This window comes from Sebastes umbrosus, chromosome 15 (genome assembly GCF_015220745.1).
Source record: "Sebastes umbrosus isolate fSebUmb1 chromosome 15, fSebUmb1.pri, whole genome shotgun sequence".
Classification (NCBI taxonomy): domain Eukaryota; kingdom Metazoa; phylum Chordata; class Actinopteri; order Perciformes; family Sebastidae; genus Sebastes; species Sebastes umbrosus.
In genome coordinates, this window is record NC_051283.1 from 19,229,689 (window position 1) to 19,243,829 (window position 14,141).

Genomic DNA, 14,141 nt, shown 5'->3' on the forward strand with positions numbered 1-14,141 from the left:
TTTAACACGTCAGGCACAGTGGAATCAATGAGGAGGATTTAAACGTGACTGTTTTATATACACAGACAGCAGGGTAAATCAAATATGTTTGTGATACATAAAGAGAGGTCATCGTGTTCAGCTGGCTCAATCTTCCTGACACACCCAGAATACATGCACACAGACACTTACGATAGATAAACTATTATGTTGTCTGTCATTAAGTTCACAGAATGATCGACACCACTGAGGAAGTTAGCAGAGGGTTCCTGCATGCAGTTTATTGCGCCGTGATTTCTCCAGTGACAGTTAAAGGGGTGACATCTCTGGTTCTTGCATATTGATTTTCATTCCAACATACAGTGTAGTTGAGCAGAATAGCTTCCCCAACTGATCTTAGCACGAGTATCAGCCTCCTCCTGCTGAGTGTGTTTACATGCGATGTGTTTCACACAGCTCACATTCTGAAATCTGGTACATTCAGTAGCATATTGTTGTGTCTGCAAGAATGTAAACACGCTCTCTGTAGGATTAAGTTGATTAGAGTGCTGTGAGAGAAGAATTCAAGTCAAACTTTTGAGTTTCTTTTAATCACAACCTGCAGGAAGCTTTCTGAACAGCAGATATCCTGAGTGAAACAGGTGATGTAGAAGTGTTGGTGTGTCCTACTATTGCACGTTTAAACTCTGCATAATACATGCACAATGCATATTATTATGCAACCTGTGTGTAAGTGTGCGGACATGTGTGCAGCGCCCTACGCAGTGAACATTTGGCTGGACTGTTGTGTGACGCGAATGAAGGTGGTTCTCCTGCTCAGCTCTTTGAGCTTAGCGGCGCCCACATAGGTGCAGGTGGAGCGGAGGCCACCCAGCACGTCACGGATGGTGTTCTCCACGTCTCCTCTATAAGGAACCTCCACCGTCCTTCCTTCAGACGCCCTGAAAGCAGAGCGGAGAGAGGAGAAAGTAGGAATAAGGAATAACATATCAAAAGATATATCAAGGAGAATAGGAAGCATATTGAACGCCACCACTGATGGAACCAAATTCTCAGGCCCTCTCACCTGTACTCAGCGACTCCACCCACGTATTTCTTCATGGCCGTGTCGGAGCTCATGCCGTAGAAGAGTTTGTATTTCTTGCCGTTCTTCTCGATGACCTCTCCAGTGCACTGGTCGTGGCCTGCGAGCATTCCTCCCATCATTACAAAGTCAGCCCCTGCACCTGGGGAGCAAAGGCAGAGACGTCATGTGGTTGGATTTGTAGAGAACAGTACATCACAGTCATACATAACAGAACCTATATGTGACTAATTGAAGTATGAAAAGAACATGAATCGTGGGTTGAATACTTACCAAAGGCCTTAGCTACATCTCCTGGGCAACTGCAGCCACCGTCCTGAACAGAAAAAAAAGTACAGTATACATGTCAGTCAAAGTTTTTGTTGTTATTCTGCCAGCCTTGGAAGACTGAGGATGCCCTCTAGTGGCTGCAACCCAGTATTATTATCATCATCAATATTAGGAACTGTTAAAACCTTTATGCAACAGCATATTGTGGACTCATGTTAAATTTAAAAGCAAAAAAAAGGCCCTAAAATAAGTGCAATCACTTCTGTCATTGTGCTTCAGCAAATAAACCTCTTTGAGTCACTACTTATCTGTAATGACAATTATTACTAAGGCTATTGTGTTGATCTGCATTATGTAAGGGTCCTTGGATAATGTTTGTTTGCACCGTATCCTGTACGTTGAAAAAATAACTAAATGTAAACTAAATATACCTCTATATCTGAAGCATATTTTCCAAGTCCAATGCATCCATGACAGTGTACTTAATAATACTGACGACTTCAGCAACTCTGGCTGTCCCTCATTATTAGTTTGTACCGTGATGTGGGACTTACAGAGATAATGTGTCCTTTGAGTCCATGGGCTGAGTCTGCACACTCTATTACAGCACTGAGCTGTGGGTAGCCCACTCCTGTCTTGATCCTTGTCGTGCACACAGACCCTGCAACACACAGTTTGCAGTGAACACGTTAGAGAAGTCCATCGATAGACAACTATCTAACTGTGTTTAATTACTGCTGTAGTTACAGGAACATGTTGTCTTTCAGATCTGGGGCAATATTACAGAAACTTCCAATCTTAAGTCTTAAGTTAAGATAGGAAGACTCTAAGAGTTTTTCCCAATTTGGTATTACAGAAGCAAATTCTAACTAACTGTAGGAATCCTATCTTATCTCAATATAGGAAATCTTAAACTCAATCCAACATTGCTTATTGACTTTTATGTCGGTCACCCAGAAACCGATGTTACTTTTCTCATCTCATCGAGCTTAACAACTTTTTAACCATTGTTTTTCTCATTGAAACATACTGAAACATACATTGAAACATATAAAAGAAGATAAAGAGAGCAAAAACAATGACTGGTAATTAACTTCAAGGCAGATGAGTTAGAGGTGTAGGTAACATCTGTAGAGAAATCCAAAGATGTTCTTTTTGGGAAATTTACAACAATACTAACTCAAGATAAAAAAAAGGGTTAAGATAGCAGACACAGTCTCTGCCGTATCCAACATCAAATTATGCTATCAAAAAGAAAATAAGTACACTGACAAGTGATAAAAAGAGGAAGGCAGCTCTTTTGTCCAAAAAGCAGAAGAAAAGTGGTGGAAAAGTGAAAGTTAGGACAGCTTAACGGTTATCCTAAAGTTAGGAGAGTTTAATTAAGATTGTGGGAAGTTAGGATGCTTGTGTAACACAATTTCCCTATCTTAAGTTAGGATAGGAACATTGACTTAGGAACTGTTCATCTGTACTTTTTTCCTAAATCAGCTCCTAAGTCTAATTACCATGCTTACAAAACAGTTAAGATAGGATCTGCAAGTTAAGAAGTTTCTGTAATACTGGTGCTGTCAGTTCAGGTGGCTATTCTACAGGCTGGAGACAGAAGACAGCACCAGATGATCTGAAGAAGTCATTTAATATAAGCGTCTTAAGGAGATTTAGCAAACCTTAGTAGAATAAAATTATTGTCGCTAGAGCTCTTTATTCTCGTTAAAGTTATCATTCTATAAAGGTTTGCTGAAACCAGTTCTGCTGCATAAGCAAAGGCTACTGATAATAAAACCACATTTTACTCTATAACAATCGAGTTGTAACTCAAATCAAGGCCTGTACAGTAAGAGGCACTTTACGAGTCTAGAACACTAATGTGATGTGTGTGCATCTCCGTTGTGTCTGTATTTGCATGTGAGGCCTGTACAGTTTTGTGTTGATTTAGAGGGAGCACCCTCCTCAGACTATTTGCAGACACACTCAGACAGTCGTACCCACCCACCTGGCCCGATGCCCACTTTGATGATGTCAGCGCCGGAGAGGATGAGCTCCTCCACCATCTCCCCTGTGACCACGTTACCGGCCTGCAAAGCCAGACTGCATTAGCAACCAGAGACGCAATTTTACAATACATCCCATAACTGCCAGCCAACATGATGAACCTTCTCTCTTACCATGATGGTGTGCTTGGGAAACTTTTCTCTGACCGTCTTGACAAACTCCACAAAGTACTCGGAGTAGCCGTTGGCCACATCCAGACAGATGTACTTGAGGGCGGGGACGGCTTCCAAAATGGCACACAGCTTCTCCAGATCGGCAACACCCATGCCTGAGCTGGCGGCTACATGCTGGGGAGAAAGGTCACAATTTCCTTTTAGGGGGGGAAACCCTTATGAATAAAAATGTGTGTAATTATGTTCGTCTTGCTAATGAGAAATGACCTACTTAAAAAATGGTCAAACATGGGTTACATTACCTCTACGCATTCTGGATGCTTAGCAGCAAAGTTCTTCCATTCCTCTACAGTGTAGTGTTTATGAATGGCTGTGAAGAGGGTGTGCTAAAGAGAAAGAAAAGAAAGACAGGGAGAAAACAAGAGATGGAATTTAGAAATTATTTAAAGAGGACCTATTATGCTTATTTTCAGGTGCATACTTGTATTTTGGGTTTCTTCTAGAACATGTTTACATGCTTTAATGTTAAAAAAGTGCTGTACTTTTCTCATACCGGCTGTGCTGCAGCACCTCTTTTCACCCTCTCTCTGAAACGCTCTGTTTGAGCTCCTCCCCCTCCAGAAAAGTCCAGTCTGCTCTGATTGGTCAACTGGCCCACTCTGTTGTGATTTGTCACCCAAACCAAACTCTTTGGACTCTGCTCCAGCTCCGCTCTAACTAGCTTCGTTTGAGGGAGTGCTAAACTAGCCGCTAGGCAGGTATTATGCAAATGTAACTTGTGACATCACCACGTTACGGAAGAAAAGGCTTTGGGTGTTGTAACTTTGCAGACCTTTTACATGCACAAACAAATATATAACACACTAAAGGAAAGGGAAAAAACACAAAAGCATAATAGGTCCTCTTTAACACTTAAGAATCCACATTCCCATTTTTGTCTATTCATTTGTGATACTATATCCATCATGGTTCCCCATCTGTAGTTTTGTTTCTAACGCAAGAAAATTTATTTCTTCTGGCCATTTGCATGCAAGAAAACAATATGTTGTCAGGCTGAGCAGTGAAGCGATCAGTTCATAACTTTTGATATAAAATGACATCATGTTGATTTTTGATGTTGCAAAAACAAAACGAATATCATCCCACAAAGCCAGCAGATGTCTAACTGCTTCTAGGACAAAGTTGCTAATTCACGTTTTCCCCAAGGCCCCCCATAGCATCCTGTTTTTCTGTTTGTTTCCTGATTCTATGTCAACAAAGAAATCTCAGTGGAATGATGCGTAGAGATTTTTGGCAGGCCCACACAGAGACAAACACAGTGATGCTGTTTATTTATCTTTCATACATTCAGTTGTGTTGTTAACTCACTTTGCTGAGGACCTGTGCCATCTCAAACGTCCCTGTGGTGTCCATGTTGGCAGCGATGATGGGGATGCCGGTGTAGGTCTGTTTGGAGTTGCGGAATGTGAAGGTCCTCTGAAGGTCCACCTGAGGGGGGGAGGACACGAGTAGTTGTGAGACTATAGTTTCATGAACATTAATCAAAGCCCACTAGGGAAGTGTTTTATGCGACAGATTCATTATTTATTTTAAAGCTGACATTGCAGATTTGCTTGAAAATAGGAGCAGCTCATATGACTCATGTTCCGAGTCTTAACGGGGATGCACTGAATCATTTAGATCCAGTGGTTAGCTTAGCTGTAATGTGATCAGCTACATGAACCAAGCAGGGCCCATTGTGACACACTAGCTGCTCCCTTTACAGGAACGTAGATCTGTACTGATGATGCAAGTCATAGCTTTGATTCCTTCCAAAAACGTGCTATTACTATATTATATTATATATTATTATATGTATTTATTCCAATGAGTTAACATGACTTAACCACTGAACTGTTAGATACTCAGTATGAGTGGAGTTTACACACATATGTTCCTTTTAAAGTGAGTCACAAAGAGAAAGTAACATTTTTCTTCTTACAAATGAAATTCACAAGCAATAAAACGCACCCTTGCTTGAGTTAATACATTCAGGTGGCTAATGCTAGCTAATGTTAGCAAACAACATATATTTAGCTAACGGAAATTACCGAGCAAGTAGATTGACTTTCCACTGTTAGACTACATTTTAGCATTTACAGGTATCTTGTAAAATGTCACTTGTAGCCACAGTGTCCGCTACTTTGCGAAAGTTACATAGTCTTGTTGTAGAAGTCATTTAGAGAAAGGATATTGTATTAAGAAGCTTGGATCTTATCACACGGCTTTGTTAAATACTCGATTCTGATAGGTCAATCACAGCGTTCTACGGTCTGTTATTTCTTTATAACAGACTGTTGCTATGGACGCAGTTCTGATCTCGGACTCTGGCGGATCGTTTTTGTGTAAAATTGTTGATTTCTTAAGTAAGTAGCCGTGTTATAAGCGGGATAATGTACAGCTAGCTGGTGATGGTTGTGAAATAAATCCCTTCAGGGACCGTTATGAAGAAATAACGGTCTGTTATTTCTTTATAACAGACCGTTGCTATGGACGCAGTTCTGATCTCAGACTCTGGCGGACCGTTTTTGTGTAAAATTATTGATTTCTTAAGTAAGTAGCTGTGTAATAAATGAGATAATGTACAGCTAGCGGGTCATTGTTGTGAAATAAACCCCTTCAGGGCGATGCAAGACTGTTGGGGTGCTGGTTTATTTCACAACAATGACCAGCTTGCTGTACATTATCCCGTACATTATCCTTAAAGACTTTTATAATGGAAAGTGTTTCGCTACGTTTCTGCGACGGCGCCCTCGGTCGGGATGACCTTACGTGTCGAAAACAGATTTTACAGTTCTGAAAGCTTTTGTTGAGTAGAGCCAAGACATTTATTATGTAAAACTACTTCAGCTGTGGAAATAGGCTAACAGCACAAAGCGTGCCATAACCTTCACGGAGGAGTAATTTTCAGAGGCACAGCAAAAATGAGGCAATAACTCATAATGGGCAGGATAAAGAGAAGTATGGATAAGAAGGGAGGAACGTCCGGTCGTGCATAAGCATTGTCTTGCTGCAGCAAATCAATACAGGACTCTTATTTTTTAATACAGCAGAATGACTCAGCAGGATTTCCCAGTCTAATCGCCAGTAAGTCATGAATAAATATGACACATGGATCCAGTTGTCTCAGTTATAAAGCATTTTTAGGATTTGTGCGATGCCATTTTTGTTAGCTCTGGACATATCTGATTTTTATTGTTGATAAAATCTGTATAATCTTTGTAATTTTTGCATCAACCCCCCCTCAAAGTGATTAAAGTTAAAAAAAAATTGTGAAACACACTAATGAATGATCTTTTATAGACAGAGGTTTTGGAGTTATAATCTCAAAACATCTGGCCACGTTGATACAGATGTGCAGCCATACAATTTGAAAGACTTAAATACAGTGCATTTGCTGTCATCTTCTATTTATTGGTGTGTTGCAGGTGTTTCTGTTAATAACTCACATCAGCATCTGCAAGAAAAACTTGATAAAGTCCAGATTGAAGGCACGTTTCTCCTCAGTGGTGGCGCATTACCGACCATCTTACCATGTGGTTTCTTGTTATTGGTGCAGTTTATCTTCCATGATGCTCACATACCCTTTCCTCCTCCAAACAACTCAGTGGATGTCTGGTTCGCTTAGCTTTGACAGGTGGATTTCTGCTCCTGCTAAATGCAGCAATAATTCAAACAAGAGCAGTCACATGGATGCTTTCAGAGTGCCATTAGATTTGGCTGCATTATATTGGTATGATGCAAGTCATCTTGTGTAGACTATTGACACAATATAGAATTGGCTTTTACGACACTCAGTACACATCAGTGCGTGCTCAAGTGCTGGGTATTCTCTGTGCTGTTATCTGCATCAGTGTATGTTATCTGGATACCTCTGTGGCACATGGAATGGGCTCTGGTTGACTGTAACATACCGGACTATTTTTAAACAGGTTTTCTGAGAAGTCTCCTGTGTCTCATGTTGCTTGCCACCCGTCAGACGCCAACTCCCACCCCAGATCTAGTGCCACACCACGTCAATATCGTGATCTTGGGTCGGTACCAATCCCTGATCTAGTGACACATAGCGAAGTTGAGGAAGTCACGAGTATAAAATAACAACAAGGAGAAGGTTGTGTTGTCCCAGAGTGCCAAATCAGTGGGGGCTAGACACAGTGGCCTGTTATACCAACTTAAAATGACAATGACTGAATCCATTCTGATCCAAATCTTTTTTTTTTTTTATTCTCTGACTCTCCTCTTTTTCTTTTGTTGTTTTCTCTGCATGTAGACAGTTTATAGCCTCAGTCTGCCGCAGGCTATAGCCTTGTGTTCTGTCACCTTTAAGAAGGTCACTCCGCTGTTACATGCACATTCAGGTTAGCTTTTTTTGCTCCCCAAAGGCAGCGTACACCTACTGGCTTACACAAGACAAGACAACAAGGAGATGCACACATATAGAATCACAGTGAGAGTGCACTTTTCAGCTTTAGTGAGACATTCGTTCAAGACTATGGGGTTAATTAATGTCATTGCTGTTGTTGCTCGTAGGCCCCAAAATGCTGCCCCCCCTTCTACCATTCACCCCCCATGTATAAATAGTTAACATGTCTCTATTGCGTCACCCACCATAGAGGCGTAAGCGTAAGTGTACTTCCTGAATGTAGCAGTAAACACATTACATTCCTCCTGAGAAATATCCCGGTGTGATTGTTAATTGACTATCAGACTATCTGGGAATTGACTAATTAACAGCACCGACCTCTGAGCGACTCTTCAGGCTGCTCCTCTTGGGTCTGAAGAGGACATCCTTAAAGTCCAGCTTGAGGTCTGAGTCCACGCGAGGCATCTTGGCAGCCCAGAACACCGACCAGGAGGAGGTTGATGATGAGGATGATGATGAGTGTACGGAGGAGACTCTCTTGAGGAAGGCTGCAGCAGCAGTAGTGGTCGCCGGTCCCAAGCCCCAGCCACCAAACCCGAACCTCCAGACGGCCAGCGTATTTATAGCAAAGAGGGGCCCAGCCCAGCCCCGGCCCCCATGGCTTTATTTGGGCCTGGACTCTCTCCCCTCTCTGTCCCCCTTTCTCTCTTTCTCCCTCCTCTCCTCCAGCGTCCTCTCTCTCTCTCCCCCCTCTCCTTCAGCGGAGTGGCAGGAGCAGCAGTGGCCAAGCTGGCAGGCTCGCCTGACGCATATACACACACACTTACACACACAAGACATGGTAGCAGCACTGCAGTGGCTTGTGTGCTGCAGTGCTAAAGAGCACACCTGCTGTCCAGTTGGGGCATTGCTCCCTGAGCTAATAGCAGACAGCATACAGAGACAGGGGGAGACAGGGGGGAGAGAGACAGAGAGATGTGGAGACGCAGAGGTAGAAAAATGGAAAAGTCATTTATTAGTCATGGTGGATAGTGTGCGATAGGGAACATAACGCTTTGCTGTTTCTTTATATTGATCCTTCCTTGATCGAATGTGTTTCTTTTCAATTGTTAATGCATATTGTTGATGTAGTGCATCAAAGTTGAACCATTTGATGCACTAACAGCTGGGATCCCTTCAGTTGGATAAAGTCTACAAACTTGCGTATCGCAAGGTCTATTATTGTATTCTGTATTGTATTAAAGATCCCCTCCACTCAAAAATGTATGTGGATATCCTCCGGTGCACACACACACACTGAGAATGAACTTTTCAGGGGAGTGGGGGACGTCTTGTGTTCAGCAGTTAAACTTTAAAAATGGACAGTATTTACATATTCATAGATTCAGGATGTTTCAATGAGAGAGAGGGGGCAGATTACATTATTTGTAACCTCTTATCCTTTTCAGGGTCATGGGGTGCTGATCCCAGCTGACATTGGGCGAATGAACACCTGTACACCTGTACACCTGTCCATGGTACACCCTGCGACCCTCTTGCTGTGAGGTGACAGTGCTAACCCCTGCACCACCGTGCCAACCGGGAGCAGATGCAATTTTAATAATTTGTAATGACTTTTTTGTGGAAAACAGTATTTAAATGTGTCTTAAGACATGTCGGAAGGGGATCTTTATTAAAGGACCAGTGTTTAACAATCAGGGGGATCTATGATGTATGATCTCTTTAGTGTATAATCACCTGAAAATACCAATCGGTGTGTTTACGTTACCTGAAGCTTTGGTTATGCTTTCTGCAAGGATGATCGCAGCTGACGTGGTATCATGACAAGGAAACGTTTGGATATTTCATACTCCTGCAGGTTTCTCCTCGTAGTGAACCGACATTCTCAAAGCTCCTCAAAGTTCTCCATTTTCACCGCCTGTCTGTGTCCGTGAAGTTAGAAAAATTTGAATGTGCACGGACGGGACAAAAACTTACCTCACGGAACCCCTGCGAAGAACCGTGTCTGATGGTGTGATGTCACTTTGGCTGAGTGTACACTCCCGACCCTCGGGGCAAGCATAAATCACTCTTGAGAATGAGCCATTTATATCTACACATGGAGCTGGCCGCCAGCCATTCGTGTTTTCGCGTCAGCCACCGTAGTTCTCCTACACGCTTGCCACACAGGAGGAGTTTCAGTTGGTTGCAATCTGCAACCTCACTGCTAGATGCTGCCAGATCCTACACACTGCACCTTTAAATATTAAACATCAGGAAATCTTACAAAGCACTTTAGTTAGTATATTATATTAGGAACTTCTAAATGGGCCTAAAAGCAAATGTAAAACTTAAAAAGGTACTTAAATACGGATCTGCCTGTAGCAAATACAGATTCCAACTCACAAGATAGTCCTGAAAAGCCGTTATAAAGACACAACTAAACTTTAACAATATCCCAGAAGAATCAACAGATCTATCAGAGGTTATCAGCAACTTTAAGACGTTTTTTAGTATTTATTTTTATGTCAACTAATTCCAACATAAGTAGGTCTATTTGACATTATGTGTTATCTTTTTCATAGCAGCAGATTAAAGAAAACCTCCCATAATACTGTACATGATTGTCAATGTGCATCAATTTCCCAGCATGTATATTGTTGCAATAACAAAGTGAGTCCAGTAGATGTCAGCACAGCGTAGGAAAACAGCTGCTAAATACAGAGCAGGATGAGCGCCAGGGTCAAAACTCTTGTTAAAGTGTGTCCTGGCAACAAGAGGTGCCTTTGTGTTATTTATGTGTCTCGTTGATACTGCCTTTATAACTCTGTTATGTTGTTTCTAACTTGGGTTTCTTTGTGTACGGTCCAGGCAGGAAGCAGTTATTCCTGAAAGCATGACAATTGTGAAAATGAACTTTTTCCGAAAGCGTGCTCTCATTTCCGGCCCTGCAGGCCTGTAAACAAAGACTTAACGTGAATGGGTTTTATTTAGAAGGACGTTTCAGTGTGAAGTCTGCATTTCCATACGAATAAAGGAATCAAGTGAAGTAAAAGTAATTTGATTGAATTGAATTGGTAACAAATTGACTGAAGTGAAATAACGTTTTTGGTGGAAGTAAATTTACTGCTCTCCGTTAAAAGTACGGTCTAACAATAAAACAATAGTGCCCCATAACATAAAAACAAACAATGCTGTAATAATTATGAATCATGATTGGCACTAGACCTACAGATGTGTAACATCATGCCTCATTAATATGTAACTGATGAGATCAGAATAAGCGCTATAATGTAAAGCAGCTGCTATAAACCCACTGCTCTTTAACTCTTTGTGCACGTAACACTGAACTGCACTGATAAGGAGGTGCTGGTTAAGGTCAAACTTTTAAAGCCTTTTAAGGTAATAAAAGTGATAAGAAAAGAACGTTTTGGCCTCATCTCTGTACTCCATGTACAGTATCCTGAGTCAGCCTGTCACGGTGAGGTCTCAGGTGTTCGTCTGAGTCACAGGCTGAGATAGGAAGTAGGTGAAAGTTCAACTAGTAGCTATCTCTGTATGGACGTGGAGGTTTTACTGCCTGTATGGTACGAGTCACTCTGTCTGTTTGAACTAATGTACAAGACCTGTGACCTTTGACTTAATGTCTACACTGACCCCTATAAAAGTCTGGTTCCCACAACGTGTGTTATTAAAACACTTTGTTGTTACTTTTGTCATCATATGACACAGTTCTGTTCATGTTTGTGGTTTTGAGTGAAATGTCTGTTGGGTTGTGGAAATGTTGGATGAATTTCAGTACATGTCACCGTAGGGATAAATTGTAGTAACTTTGTTGATGCTTTAATTTTTCTTCTACCGCTATCCAACTTTTTATTTGTCCAATACTTTGGTTTATGACCAAATCAGGGCTGCCCCCTCTTAGTCGATTCGTCAAATAATCGGTCGTTTTGTCTTTGCTGACTAAGATTTCTTTATTCGATTAGTTGTTTTCTATGCTTTCTTCATGCTGAATGACTTATTTCCAAGAAACTTATGAGCACATCTCTGGTAAACACAAGATTTAAAGTGCTTTTGTGTGATTCTTTATGGAGAAACTCAGTTTTGCAGAACTGTAGATTAAATGAACTAATCGATTAGTCAACAAAATCATATGAGTATGTTAGTCGACTAAGATTTTCCTTTGTCGAGGACAACCCTAGACCAAATACCTTCAAAACGAATGAAATTCCCATCAACCTTACTTGTACTTTGTGTTTAATGAATTCTCAAATGTTAGCATGCTAACACGCTAAACTAGGATGATGAACATGGTAAACATTACACCTGCAAAACATCAGAATGTTAACATTGCCATTGGGCTACCAGGCTAGTGTTAGCATTGCAATCAAAGAACAGCTGTTCCTGAAGTCCCATAGAGCTGCTATGTGGCTGTGGACTGTCAGTCTTATTCATATGCACATATTTCTACAGTATTTATTTGACAATCACCATGTTCCCTCCTCATCCATTATGCAGGTTTACAGGCACTGGGCAGAGTCACAAAAAAATACAAGAAATGCATTGCAGATGTTTTTTTTGCTGGTTTGTATTTGCTCAGGTGCAACACTTGAATACCAAAATCTAATACATTAACCTATGGATACTCTTTTCAGTACCATTCTAAATAGTTATACTTGTTTTCTAAAGACTTAAAAGGTGCTCTATATGATATCCAGAGCATTAATATAGCAGCAAACAACTATTTGCTATGTAAAGATATAGAAGAGTAATGTCTACCTGAGCAGAGAATGAAGTCACTCTCCCTCTGTGTGTTGTAATCAGATCTTCTCCATGCTTTGTTGTACACATTGGCCGGCCGCTTGTGCTTTAAGTGCATGTTTGTGCATGTGAGCGTGTCCCACTGGCTAGCTCATGGCGGTTACGGCTGATAACGCCATCCTGACTGCCGCCGCCGCCATTGTGGCAAAGTAGCCTTTGTTTTCACTGTTAGCTCTGTTAGCATCGTTAGCTACGAGCTGCCGGCTCAGCCGTCACCATGTTGAGAGCTGTGCGGAGGCAATAGAAATGCTCTCAATCCCACATTTAGCACCTTTTAAGACTAGATAAATTGTTATTTTGATAAAGAAGGAAGTTACCCTTTATGCTATCCTTCATAATTTTGAAATATGAATCAAAATGTTAACATTTTCAGGTATACACAGAGAATATAAGGCCTTTGCAGTCTGTATTAGCACCAGACTTCACTATAACATGGTACAGTGGCCGTGGTAATGACCACTTTAAATTCTCTGCATAGAGAACATTGTGTCGCCTGGCACTGGCAGGCTGTTTACACCCGTCTAAAACCTCTGAGAGACACGCACACACACACACACACACACACACACACACACACACACACATGGACTAGACCCCGTATTCAGTTACCAGCTGACGATGCCATCAAGAGGTGGGCTCTGTTTGCTCAGAGGAAAGTTACCTCAAACACATTCACAGGAGCTGCGTTTCCCTTGGCAGTGTGTCACTGGGCCGAGCAGATGTGGAAACCACATGGCAGTGGGTGGGTGAGAATCTTTGATGTTCTCCTTTCTGGCACGAGTTGAAGTGATAAGAACTTAAAAATTCTATTTGTTTTCCACCTGAGTGGCTCAGGTAGCGAGGATGAAGAAGAATCTTGTCCATCGTGGGAATACGCGCAGCTTTGTGTTGTGAGGTTTGAAGTGATGAAGTAGAATTTGAATGCAGGAGACGACGCCGAGTTGAACATGCAGCACTTCCTCTCTCTCTCAGTAGGGCAACACTCCTGCACGGACTACACTTAAACAGGCATACGTGTAGAAATAATAACAACAAGCTCCAACTCCAGAGAAGTAGGTCAAATTCCATTAAGAAGAAAGCATGGCAAGTTTGTTTGATAGGCAGAGGAACGGAGCAGACTTACTACATGCTCTTCTCTCCTTTGTGCCTTTATGTTGTTATATAACTGGACTCTACATACTTAACCTAATTCTAAAGTATGTTTCATATGAAGTAAATAAGCTCCTAACCTTAACCACCATGCAGTCAGGATTGGTCGAGGCACAAGCCTTAAATGGCCACATACTTTACATCACTCAGTTCTGTCTGAACTGGTAGAAATGAAAGTGGCGTTTTGAGGCGTCCCGAGTTGAACCCTCATTCTTTGTTATTGTATTGTGGCATGCGGAGTAAACACTAGTAGCTGGGTCCGTCATAAATTTGGGCAGATGTTTCCGTG

General features: G+C 41.6%; 1 protein-coding gene across 2 annotated transcripts; it reads right to left on the reverse strand.

The window, feature by feature from the left end:
• Nucleotides 1-226: 226 nt before the first annotated feature.
• gmpr (guanosine monophosphate reductase) lies at nt 227-8,661 on the reverse strand. 2 transcript variants are annotated; one of them, XM_037795451.1, is made up of 10 exons: nt 8,282-8,423; nt 7,074-7,194; nt 4,870-4,989; nt 3,804-3,887; nt 3,502-3,675; nt 3,330-3,411; nt 1,888-1,994; nt 1,337-1,379; nt 1,046-1,205; nt 227-920 (listed from the first exon to the last, which is right to left on the reverse strand). In XM_037795451.1, the coding sequence occupies exons 2-10, from the start codon at nt 7,074-7,076 to the stop codon at nt 737-739; spliced, it is 957 nt and encodes a 318-aa protein (XP_037651379.1). In that variant the 5' UTR covers nt 7,077-7,194; nt 8,282-8,423; the 3' UTR covers nt 227-736. The 2 variants fall into 2 exon arrangements, with proteins under 2 accessions (XP_037651379.1, XP_037651378.1); XM_037795450.1 differs by lacking the exon at nt 7,074-7,194 and having other exon boundaries at nt 8,282-8,661.
• Nucleotides 8,662-14,141: the final 5,480 nt, after the last annotated feature.

What these genes read in the sequence shown, in the direction of transcription:
- gmpr (XM_037795450.1), bottom strand. Translation starts at nt 8,368, where the DNA reads ATGCCTCGCGTGGACTCAGACCTCAAGCTGGACTTTAAGGATGTCCTC. An exon ending in GCCTGAAGAGTCGCTCAGAG is followed by an intron (nt 4,990 to 8,281) that starts GTCGGTGCTGTT and finishes TCCCCCCCTCAG; the next exon opens with GTGGACCTTCAGAGGACCTT. An exon ending in CAAAGTGGGCATCGGGCCAG is followed by an intron (nt 1,995 to 3,329) that starts GTGGGTGGGTAC and finishes TGTGTGTTGCAG; the next exon opens with GGTCTGTGTGCACGACAAGG.